General features: G+C 39.2%; 1 protein-coding gene across 1 annotated transcript; it reads right to left on the reverse strand.

Moving 5' to 3' along the window:
- Positions 1-3590: 3590 nt before the first annotated feature.
- Positions 3591-11342, reverse strand: LOC137001669 (uncharacterized). The gene is made up of 7 exons (XM_067360774.1): positions 11207-11342; positions 8782-8849; positions 8369-8541; positions 7345-7880; positions 7104-7277; positions 3955-4455; positions 3591-3892 (listed from the first exon to the last, which is right to left on the reverse strand). The coding sequence occupies exons 1-7, from the start codon at positions 11340-11342 to the stop codon at positions 3591-3593; spliced, it is 1890 nt and encodes a 629-aa protein (XP_067216875.1).
- Positions 11343-12885: the final 1543 nt, after the last annotated feature.

A 12885-nucleotide genomic window follows, 5' to 3' on the forward strand; every position in this document is an offset into this window, starting at 1 on the left:
GTCGGGGTCTTCTCGTTTCAATAATCTCCGTATTGAAACTTGTCCGCCGACTAATTTTCACTCACTTAAATTTTTTTTTTTTGTTTCAGGCTCTAGACGTTCCGGGTTCCTGGTCCCGAAGGAGAGGCAGATCCCACCGCTGCCACCAGAATTTTGTTGTGCCCTTGGTAATAGGGCACGGTTCGGGATCTGCCAAGGAGTTAGGCCGGGAATCCGGAAATAATCCTTCTTTTCGTTTTTCTTAATAAAAACAATCTCCCATATATTTATTGGTTTCTTGTTTTATTACAAATTCTCTTACTTCTCGGTAATCTAGGTTCCGTCAGGAATCCTTGCCTTAGTGTAGTATCACGGAGCCCCAAGTTACTCTTATTCGCTTTTAGCGAATTGTTATAATTCGCGTTCTTCTAGATTTGTGGTCCCAACGGACATACGTCCGTTTCTTGTGACTGATAGTTTTCGACCCGCCGTCGTGATCTCGCGACGGCGATTTTATATGCGCGAAACTGCACTTGATTGCAGTTTTAACGATCTAACTTGCTGACGAAATTCGATCGTTCGTCAGCATTTTCGCGTAAAAGTGAATTAGGTTTTAGTTTTCGCTGCGCGATTCATCCGGTGTCTCGCATGAGCCGAAAACTGAATATTAGATATCTTAATCTGATATGTAATAGATATCTTCTTATATTTTATTAATATATATATATTTTATTATTAATAATTGGTTGTGGTTCTTTGGACCCACAACAATACATATATTTTTGTATTATATGTATACTATATATATTACTTATATATTTGTTTAATATACTTGTTTTAATATCAAATTAACATAACGCTATTGAAACTATATTAATACTACTGATATACGTATATAATAAATAATACGTACATAATAAAATCTAAAAAGAAATCTTAGAAAGAAATTAACTCAAATTAACTCAAACTATTTAATATTGCAAATTCAATTTTCATGAACTTAATTTTTTAATTTTTAACTTAACGCAAATAGATATCTTTGCATGTATACATTTGCATTTTTTTAAACCATATTATTACATATACCTAACATACATATGCATAAAGAGAGAGAGAGAGAGAGAGAGAGAGAGAGGGAGAGGGAGAGGGAGAGGGATTGATTGATTGATTGATTGATCTTTATTAACTTTCTCAGCTATTTGATAATAATACATACGATTTGTATAATACAAGTTTAATTTACATTACTTATAATGTATTCTTTTAACATTCTCTTAAACGTTATCATTCCTACACATTGTTTAATTTCAGCTGGTAGGGCGTTATACATTTTTGCTCCATCGTAAAACATACTCTTTTATGCATTTTTTGTTCTACGGAATTTTATTGTAATATTCCCTGCCTGTCGTGTTTGTCTTTCATTCCTATTTCCTATTATTTCTAATTCATTTCTTAATTGTTCCGGTAGCATATTTTTTAAAATCTTAAAAATAAATATACATATATTATAATATAGCCTCTGCCTTATGGACAGAAATTGCAACGCTTGCAGCATACGTTCGACTTTGGTATATCTGTCACATTGTAATATGACTCTCATGGCCCGATTTTGCGCTTTCTGCATTTTACTGAGCTGTATGCCTCCCATATCAATTAATAGCGTCGCACAATATTCAAAGTGAGGCGCCACTATTGTTTTATATATTATGCATCTAGCATATATCAATATATGATTACCTATTCTATTTAAAAAACTTGTCTTTTTTCCTATCTTCTTTAACACATAATCACAATGATCTTTAAATTGCAATCTATCATCAATAATTATGCCTAGATATTTGATGGGATATGTGGAGGTGGAATAGAAAATCACAGAATTTGCCACAATAAAATGCAAGAGACAATATTTATAAAAACGAGCGCTACAATAGTCGGTGTCTAATAATAATGAGTTCAGTAAGCGATCGAGAAAATTCCATCCAATAGCGAATAGCACCCAATCATAAGAATGAAGAACTGACTTAAGCGCCATCTATCCCAACACCCCTTCTCGCGTTGACAGTTCGAAATTATCTGATCCCCAATTGATCAGCTAGTTCCTGGAAGCGTTCCTTTGCTAACGGCTTCGTTAGTATATCAGCGATCATTGCTTCCGTTGGACAGTAGCATACATCTATGATCTTCTGCTCCCTCAATTCTCGGATTTGGTGGTGACAAATATCTATATGTTTGGTCCGTGCCCCACATTGATCCGAGTTGACGGATATATCCCGAGAACGGATATATCCCTGGTTGTCTTCATTGATTTTTGTAGGATCTTTTTCTGGAACATTCATGTCTTTCAATAATTGTCTAAACCACAGTAATTCCTTACTTGCGTATGATGCCGCGACATATTCGGCTTCCGTTGACGAAATAGCTACCGATGTTTGTTTACGGCTTGACCAAGCCACCGTTCCTTCTCCTAGACGAAAAACGTACCCGCTAGTCGACTTCCGGTCAGTTTTGTCTCCGGCCCAATCGGCGTCCACGAAACATTCCAGTTTCGTCGTACCTGTTGAAGACAACTGTAAATTTTTATTTATTGTGGATGCTAGATATCGCATCACTCGTTTGACGGCTTCCCAGTCTCGTTTCGTAGGTTTCTCCACTTGGCGACATAGAATATTCACAGCCGCGGCAATGTCCGGTCTGGACACCGTGGCAATATACAATAATGATCCGATGGCTTTTCTGTATTTATTATTATTCGGCAATTTCGTGCTTTCATCCAATCCAGAGTTTAGGAATCCAGTTTCCATCGGCGTGGCCACGGGTTTTGGCTCCAATAGGCCATATTCTTTCAATATTTTGGCGATCTTCCCCTTCTGGTTCAATAAGAACGATCCATCCGCATTGCGTTTTATCTGCACTCCAAGATAATGATTAGCGTCTCCTAAATCCTTGATATCGAAGTACCCTTGAAGATCTCTGCTTACTTTTTCAGTCACCTTCGTAGATGTACCGGCTACCAGTAGATTATCAACATAAAGCAGTAAGTAAGTCGTATTTCCGTCTTCTTCTTTTCTGGTATACAAGCAATGTTCTGCCTTTCCTGGTTTGAAACCGATCTGCGCTAGTGCTTCCGTAGCCCTTTTGTTCCAAGCTCGTGCTGATTGCTTTAGACCATAAAGGCTCTTTCGCAGTCTCAGGACTTTAGATTCTTGTCCACTCTTTCGAAAACCTAGTGGCTGCTCTAAAAAAATCTTTTCAAGCTCTCTATTTAAATACGCGCTTTTCACGTCTAAATGACGCACGTGTAATCTCCTTTGAGCTGCTATACACAGCAAGATACGGATAGTTTCGTGTTTAACTACAGGTGCGAATGTTTCATCGTAGTCTTCTCCGTATGCTTGAGAAAATCCTATAGCCACTAGTCAAGCCTTGTATGCGTAAACTCGACCTTCACCGTCCAATTTGACTTTAAAAACCCACTTACAGGTGGTTACCTTCTTCCCTGGTGGAAGGTCAGTCAGCTCCCATACTTGATGATCATTCAGTGATTTCATCTCTTCTTTAGCGGCCTTGATCCACCGTTCTCGTTCCTGTAACGGTAGTTCTAACATCTTATGTCACGATTCTGGCTCCTGAACTGAATTCGTTTGCACTTTGTATGTCAATCTAGGTGGTGGCACTCCTTTATTTGTCCGTTGTGATACTCGTCTTTGCCATATCTCTGGCATAGCATCGTCAGATGTTTCATAACTTTCATCGCTTATCTCTTCTTCGGATCTTTCTTCTGATCCTGAATCTTCATTAATTTCATTTTGTTCTGGCATTTCATATTCGATAGTTCTTGATGGCTCAGCTACACTGCTGCTAGCCCCTTCTTTTCGTAATACTTGATAATGCCCTGACTGCTTATCTTCGTGTTCTATAATTCTCACAGAACGAGCTATCCATATCCGATTTGTTTTAGGGTTCAAATCCTGTAACCTTTGATATTTCCATCGTAACCAACCAGTACTCCTTCAGCCTTGTCGTCCCATTTCCTGCGTTTTTGCTTGGGAACCATGGAGCAGACTTTCGACCCGAACACTCTGATGTGACTGATATCCGGTTTTTCACCGATAAATAACTCGACGGGTGTTTCATCAATACTGCGACTCGTCATCCGATTTTGTAGGTACGCCGCTGTCAAAACTGCCTCTCCCCAGAAGCGATTGTCCAAATGAGCGTCTAATAACATGCACTTTGCAGACTCTGTCAGCGACCTGTTTTTCCTCTCCGCAACTCCATTTTGTTGCGGCGTATACACCACTGTGAGTTGATGCTGTATCCCTTCTTTCTTCAAAAAATCTGTTAATTCGGATGAAATATACTCCTTACCGTTATCTGTACGTAAGGCAATAGGCTTTCTACCAAATCTTACTGACATTTCAGTAATATACTCCTTTACAACTCCTGGAACTTCCGTCTTCGATTTCAATAAACGTACTATGGTAAAACGAGAATAGTCATCTATTAAGGTAAAAAAATATCGATTTCCACTTGGCGTAGTGGTCGGCATCGGTCCACACAAGTCCGAATGAACCAATTTTATTGGTCCTTTTTCTCTTCGTTTGCTTTCTGGGAACTTTGTTTCAGCTAACTTTCCCTTTATACAATATTCACAAACCATCTCGTCAGAACACGTAGTTACTTTAATTCCTGTTGCTAACTCTTCTTTTATTAGACGTCTTATTGCTTTAGGATTCCTGTGGCCTAAATGTCGATGCCACCGATGGATGCATGTTGCTACGCTTGCAACTCTTGCCAAAACTTCTGTCTCCGTTGTCTGCAGTCGGAATAGACTTCCGTTGTTTTCCGCTTTAGCTACAATTCGTCGTCCTTGATAAATCGTGCAAGTACTTCCCTTGAATATAACTCGATGTCCATATTCAATTATCCTCTGCACTGAGAGCAATCCTCCGTCAAGTTGTGGAATATATAGTACATTTTTAAGATCTATCATTTGCACGCTGTTATCTGAAACTCTGCATGGCAAACGACCTTCTCCAATTCCTGCTGCCTTGAGCGACGAACCGTCAGCAAGAAAGATATTTATATTTTGTGACGTGACGCTTTTCGAGCGCCGTCACAAGGGCGATAGCCCGGCCGAGGGAGCAAGGAGCCCTGGTGTTGCTCCTCGCGTGGAGAGAGCAACCCGCGAGACTCCACAATTTTTGCGCGTCGTTTGTATTGTAATTCCTGTTTTTGTACCGTAATACCGTTTTTGAGTTGTAAGGCGAGACCCCGTGCGGGCGGCGTTGCGTGTTTTGTGCCTCAGGGCGAAGACAGCATCGCCAGGGAAGCCGGACACCGGGGGATCATCCGCAGGGGCCACGCGTTAGTGACCCCACGAAAAAGGTCAGGTACCGCGATTCCGTCGCCTCCGCCATCCAAGCCCTATCTAACTCCGCTTTGGTTTCAGCCACAAAGTCAAAAGCAACACAAAGACACGCAGCAGCGGACCTCGCCCGGCTGCAGACGGCTTCGAGGACCCCGAAGATGCTGCACCCGGAAGGACCGGAGTATGGCCCGGCCAGCCTAACCAGTCTCTTCCGGGAACATCGACTTACCGACACGTTATCAGCCGAAAGACTTGAAGAAACCACAGTGAGCGGAAGGGGGCGCCCTGGATGAACTGTGGGCGGTTCTCAGGGGCCCCCCTTTTCGGAAAATCGGCAGGATGCGCACGAAGGCGACGCGAATCTGGAAGGACCTAGAGGCAGAGCCGAGAAGAGTCACTGTTCGGTGTGACACAAGTGCGCGAGGACGACATCAGGGACTCAGCCCGACGACACCGAAGACGCCAAGGACGTCCAATCGTTGTAAGCCGCCTCTCGGGTAGCCGTAGAGTTCCGTCCGGTGATGGCTGGTAGCGTGAGTTCGTTTAATATGTAGTGTCTCTCACATTAACCGTAGTGTTTGATATCGTGAGCGCTCAATTACGCTCAATTACCGCATGTCCAGCCGGCCCCGGATATCGCGTAACAGTCTCTCTGTCTTGTGGGAATTCAGCGCCGACAGTCTTTTCTCGTTGCCGTTTCGTTACCGTTCGTTTAGTTATCGTACCGTCCTGCCGTTACCGTCTTTTAAAAGAAAAGAAAAACCGATTGCTACCGTTTTCTTGCGATACCGCTCCGTTACCGTTTGCCGCGTTATCACCGTACCGGAAGTACCGTGAATGTCTGCGGGCGGATTTTGATCCGGGAACGTTCTCCGCGAGATTGCGGTTACCGCCAAGTTCGCGTCTCGGCGAGAAACGGGAAAGCCCGCGAAAAATAGCCGTTCCGCGACATCTCAGTCCCGGCCGTTAGGCTCCCGTCGCTTAAAGTCTGTTTATTTGGCCTTCACCGGCCGTATCGAATGATCAGAGTATAAGTCCCGTGTTTACCGGATAGAGTCGGATCAGCGGCGAACTATCGTGATCGCATCTCCGTGATTTCGCGTATTTGTCTAACTTTATTCTTGTTATCGAGTAATTGGGCGAACGGCCCTGCTACCGCATTGAACCGTCTCCGCCGTATCGGCTCAGGCCGAACGCTGCACATCTTTACCCTTGTAAGCCAAATTATGGAAATACATTATTGTTAACTATTAAGTATTGAGTTGTCCTTGTGTTCGCCTCTCACTCCAGATATCTACGTTAAGTAAAAGAACTGCGCCCCTCTGCCATACTGAGCGGGGAGCGGCCGAGCAAATTTTGAGAACTATTAAAGTTACCGATACCGCGGTGCGATTATTCGCACCTGGCGCCCATTTCCGGTTACCGTTATCGCGTGAGTTACCTTGCTCCCGAATTGTGTGGAGTACCGCGAGTTACCGAATCGTGCAGTTATTGCCGATTTCGCGAGTTACCTTGCTCCCGACGAGCGTGGAGTACCGCGAGTTACCGAATTAAGCATCTGTTTCTGATACCGTAAGTTACCGAGTCGAGCAGTTATTGCCGATGCCTCGAGTACCGATTTCCATTGGGCGTGCTCCCTCGGATCTGGCGTGATTCCGAGGCTAGTTCACGTCGCAATTTGTATCCTCAATTTTTGTGAAAAAGGATTGGTCATTGGTCATGTAACTGACCGGTTGCACCTGAGTCTATATACCATATTCCTGTAGTGGCTGCTTGAGCCTCCTTACGTACAGTGAACGTAATATGACTACTTTAAACACCGACCTTTGCTGTCTCTGTTGATTTTTCTTGTTCCGTGTTCCTATTCTTCTGCTGTAGCTGTGATTTCTTGTAGAGCCTACAATCCGTTTTGATGTGGCCTGGTTTGCTACAAGAGAAACATGTTCGCATCTCTTTATTATTATCTCTCTTGAAATTTCTTTTGCCTTTCTCACTTTTATTTAAACTGCTACGATCGCTATTACTTCCTTTATTAATGACTGCCGACTGAAGAGCTACTTCCGACTTTTTCTCGCTCGACTCACCGCTTTCCGTACGTCGTTGATACTCGTCCAGCATTTTTCCAGTTACGTATTCAATCGTTAAGTCCGCCTCATTTCTTCCCTCAAGCGCTGTAACCAGACCTGAGTATGTTTCCGGTAGACTTACCAGTAAAACTGCGACTATTTCTTCGTCTTCGAGAGGCTTTCCAGAACCGCGTAGTAATCCTACTACCTCCATGATCGCATCGATGTGGCTACTCATCGGTTTACCTCGATAGTGAATACTGTATAATTTTCTTCGAAGATACAATCTGCTACCGAAGGTCGAACGCTCGTACTTTTTAGATAACGCTTGCCATATATCAAAAGCGTTTTCGAAATGCGTAAAATTTATCAGCTGATTATCTTCCACACTTAACGTTATATATGCCATAGCTTTATTGTTGCGCTTTTTCCATACTTCGTCGGGCTGTGCAGGTTTGGGCTCACTGACGACGTCCCACAATTCGTCTCGTATTAGTATTGCCCGTACTTTAGTTTTCCAAAAAACAATTTCCTCCGTTCAACAGCGGGATATGAAATTTTAGATTATCCTGTGCCATTTTTGAGGTTAGCTTGGCACTACTTTCGCGATCGTACAATAACTTTCTTCTTGCGATTAACTCTGTATTATTAGTATTGTTTCCTTACCGATACCTGGGCCCATAACCTGATGGGATATGTGGAGGTGGAATAGAAAATCACAGAATTTGCCACAATAAAATGCAAGAGACAATATTTATAAAAACGAGCGCTATAATAGTCGGTGTCTAATAATAATGAGTTCAGTAAGCAATCGAGAAAATTCCATCCAATAGCGAATAGCGCCCAATCATGAGAATGAAGAACTGACTTAAGCGCCATCTATCCCAACAATATTTCATTATTTCCACGCGCTCTATTTCGGTTTCATCCAAACATTTCAAAATAGTATTACCTCTCAATTCTTTTCTTACACTTCTGACTATCATATATTTTGTTTTCTCCGCATTCATTTTTACAATGACAGATGGATTGGACGAAGGGGTCCAGTTGAATGGCCTCCTTGTTCACCAGATCTGACGTCGCCTGATTTCTTTTTATGGGGATACTTGAAAAATGTTGTTTTTGCTGAACGACCAATCACAAGAGATGATTTTATGGACCGCATTCGTAGAGCTTGTGCAGCCATTCCTAGAGCTACCCTGCTTAGAACTGTGGATAGTTTTCAAAACAGATTGCAGTTATGCCTTGAAGCCAACGGAGGTAATTTTGAACAATTACTCCGTGGGTAATTCATTTAAATTACAGTGTCAGTGAGAGGCAAGGGGACTCACGATAATCAAGCACCCTAAAGAAAACAGAACTTACTATGTCCACGTCGTTGTTTCCGGGTAACGCTAAAAGTAAGATGAAAGTGCTTTTGACCTTGATATGACCTTCAAAAGGTCAGGTCGAAAAACTAAAAAATCCCTATGCTCATGTAAAAAGTGCCATTGTTTAAGAGCCCATTGTCAAGAAACAGGTTCAGCGGTCAAAAATAGGGTTTACTAATCAAAAAATGCGTTATGAGCCTCAAACAACCTTGAAAATTGACCTCAAGGTCAAGCTAGTCAAAGTGATTTACACTTTTACAATTCATTGACTTTGTTTAAGCATTATGCACATTTGTGTTACCCAGAAAACCACGTCATTTCAGAAAAACTACACCAGATCGTTTTTCAGGCATTTCACCTTCATTTTTGACCTTTCCAAGGTCGCAAAAACAATTTTTTTATAAGACAAGTTTGATGTAAAATTTTCCGCTCTTTCGAAATCCGCAGTCAAAAATAGGGTGTCCCATTTAAAAAAACCATCGTGACCTTGAAATAACCTTCAAAATTGACCTCAAGGTCAAAACCAATGGTACAATTAAATGACCCCCTCTGTCTTGGTCAACTTTTATCTAAACCATTTTTTTGTAGATACCGTAATTTGGAAGATATTCGGATCCATAGATTAAAATGACTCACCCTGTATATTATAAATAATAAAGGACCTAATACAGATCCCTGTGGCACCCCATATTCTGTAGTTGATAATTTAGATAATTTATTATTAAATCTAACTTGCTGTGTTCTATTGTTTAAATATGATCGTAGCCATTCTAGAACCATTCCTCTAATTCCATATTGACATAATTTCTCTAGTAATCTATTTCTGTCTATTGTTTCAAATGTTCGTTTAAGATCCATGAAAATTACCCCCACCATTTTTCCTTCACTAATTATCAATTTCCATTCATCGATGACAGTTTGAATTGCTGTTTCACATGAGTATTGTTTTCTAAAGCCCGATTGATGTTCTGTTATAATGTTATTGCTTTCTAAATACATTTCAATTTAATTTTTTATTACTAATTCTAATACTTTTTCATATATTGGCAACATATTAATAGGTCTATATTCACTCTCTTTTTTAGCTTTTCCTATTTTTGGGATTGGTATTATTGTGGATGTTTTCCAACCTTCTGGACAACAGCCTACACTCAGAGAGTTATTTATTATATCTAAAAATTCTTCTTTTATTTCATAAAACGCTGTGTTTAATATATCACTAGTTATTCCCTCATCTGTGCCTTTCTTTTTTGGCAGTCCCATAACAATTTTTTCCAGACATTCTACATTAATTATTTCAAAATTTTCCATGTTTCCCTTATTTTCAATAACATAAATAGTTTTTTTTTTTTCTTGTATTCCCTAGTTTCCCCTCACTTATAGATTTAACTATCTTATTAATACTTTGTACGTAATATAGATTAAATTTATCAGCTATATTGCACCCTTCAATTATGTCTAATATTTCAAAATCTACGTTTTCTACTTCCTTCATACCTATTGATTCTCCTCTAATTATTTCTTTCAATGTTTTCCACATTTTTGTAGGATTATTTTTATTAAAATCAATCACACTTTCATAATATTCTTTCTTCTTCGTTCTGATTAATTTAACTACTTCATTTCTTTTAAATTTAAATTGTAACCAGTCTTGTTCCGTGCCTGTATATAACGCTTTATTATATGCTTTATCTCTACTAGCCGCTGCTTCCTTTCATCTGAAAACCATCTTTTACCTTCCCATATTTTAGGAATTCTAAATATTTTCTTAGGTGCCGTAGCATCCAATGCATGTACTATAATATCAACAAATTTCTGTGCTCTTATATTAACATCTAAACCTTGATTTTGCTCTATTTTATTTTGTACTAAATTAACAAATTTATCTACGTTAAGTTCATTATATTTTCTAGCTCTTACTTCTTTATATTTGTTCTCGTATTTATTGTCATTCAGTTTAATTCTTAGCCACGAGTGATCCGTTATTTTAGGCTCATGAATTACTTGCACTTCTATTTTACTATTAGCAAAAGCTAAATCTATAATTGTTTGACTATCCCTCGTGATTCTCGTAGGTTTATCAACATACTGTTTCATGCCTAAGCTCCACATTGTCGTTTGTAGCTTTCTTGTGTAAAATGAATCTATCATAAAATCTATATTAAAATCTCCTATTATCATGTATTTTTCTTTAACTATTACTTTCTCTGCTATATCCTCTATAAATCGCACAAAGTCACCATGTGACGCACTCGGTGAATGATAAACTACCATTATCACGCCTTTATATAATTTCTCTTTTACATCTATCGCAACACACCAACAATTTGATACTAACTTTCTAATTAGTACTATTTCATATTTGATGTCATTCCTTGCATATAAAACAACCCCTCCTGTATTTCTATTTTTAGCATCACCTCTAACCATATTATATCCTGGCATATTCAGTTCATTGTCTTCAATTTCCTCTGTCACTCTGGTCTCCGATAACGCTACGAAGGCAGGTCTCATTCTCTTCATAATCTGGTGTTGTATTTCCTCCTTATGTGCCATCAGACTTTGCGCATTTGTGTGCACTATTACCTTCGCTCTCTTCTGTAGTTGCTATTTAATGCCCTCTCAGCCGGCTCTCCTCTTCTCTTCTTGTATTGCCCTCTTAAATGTTGGACATTCCGAACTAAAGGCGTCATGCTCATTATTTATCTTCAGATTGTATGTTTTAATTTTGAACATACAATTTATACATCTTTTTTTTGTCTCTGTACATTTAATCGCCTTATGATTTTCTGCACATTTGTGGCATATTTCATTCCTCGTACAATTTTTTGTAATATGATAATATCCCCAGCATTTGAAACACCTTTTAACATTGATATAATTGAATACATAACATTTTTTTCAGCCTATATTCAATTTCTCTTTCCTCAATATCAACTCATGTGCTTCTTTATCTGCTTCAATTATTATGCAGCCTTCTTCTTCTTTTATTCTTTCTAGTTAGTTATTATCATTTTTCTTTGCTTTAGTTATTCTTTTCAATATTCGCATGTGAAATCCTTCAATTTTGTTCTGCTTTTTTATTGTATCTATTAAATTCTCATCATTTATCTCCAATTCTTCCTTTTCAATGTTAACAATTTTTAACTTAGGTATTCATCTGCGATGACTCCGTAATTTTGAAATTCCCGCCCAGTTTGTCCTGTACTGTGGCCTTCAGTCTTTCCATTCCTTCTCCAGTCTCACAACCCATGATCACTGTTCCTTTGCTCCCTTTTTTTAATTTTGTTATTCCCATAGCCATGTTCTTGATATCTACTTTTTCTTTTATTAATCTTTTAGTGGTTTCACTTTCCTGTTGTATTTTCGGTTTTATAATTATAACATTTTCTTTCTTCTTTTCTTTAATTACTTCACTATAAGTTCTTTGTACTCCCTCTGATGGCCTACATGCTCCTTCTTGCATCATTTTTTTCAAATCTACTAATTCTTGTTTAATATTTCCCAATTCTTCATGAACTACTTCCTTAATTATCATTCTAATTTCTTTTTTGCATGCTGTTTCGTCTTTCATTTCCTTTATTGTTTTTACAAGCCAATCTATTTTCCTATCAACATTCACTGATTCACTCATAGATCCTGTAGATCCTAGTCTATCTCTGTTGCTCCCCGTCGGCGTTGGTACTCTTTTCATATCTATTTCTTTCTCTTTGTCACTCTCAATTATAAATTTCTTATATGGGCCAGAACATGACACCAATTCACGGTTTTTATCATAAATCTTATGCTTACTTACACATCCAGGATGAAAAAAAAATTTAACACACGACTTGCATGTTACACAATTACGTTTTATTGCCTTTTTACAGGCCGAGCATCGATATTCGGAATATTCATCATCCATTTTAATAATTAATTGTTCGTGCCGTTAATTCAGCATATCAGCCACACACGTCCGCACTTGTTGTGTCCACGTTTAATGTTTACCTATCGTACGAGACTCCGATGTCCCGCACAAGAGATTCACACTTTACACTCACATCTTTGTCTATCCTAGTTAGATAACACTCATGGCCATTCTCAGCCTATAATACTATTA

Source organism: Linepithema humile, chromosome 8, assembly GCF_040581485.1.
Source record: "Linepithema humile isolate Giens D197 chromosome 8, Lhum_UNIL_v1.0, whole genome shotgun sequence".
NCBI lineage: Eukaryota > Metazoa > Arthropoda > Insecta > Hymenoptera > Formicidae > Linepithema > Linepithema humile.

Excerpts from the sequence above, each read along its gene's own strand:
- LOC137001669 (XM_067360774.1), bottom strand. The coding sequence starts at position 11,342 with ATGGCACATAAGGAGGAAATACAACACCAGATTATGAAGAGAATGAGA. Across the intron at positions 7,881-8,368 it reads TGTAAGAAAAGAATTGAGAG|TGAGCCCAAACCTGCACAGC; the intron begins GTAATACTATTT and ends GGACGTCGTCAG. Across the intron at positions 3,893-3,954 it reads TTACGATGGAAATATCAAAG|AACACGAAGATAAGCAGTCA; the intron begins GTTACAGGATTT and ends TGAGAATTATAG.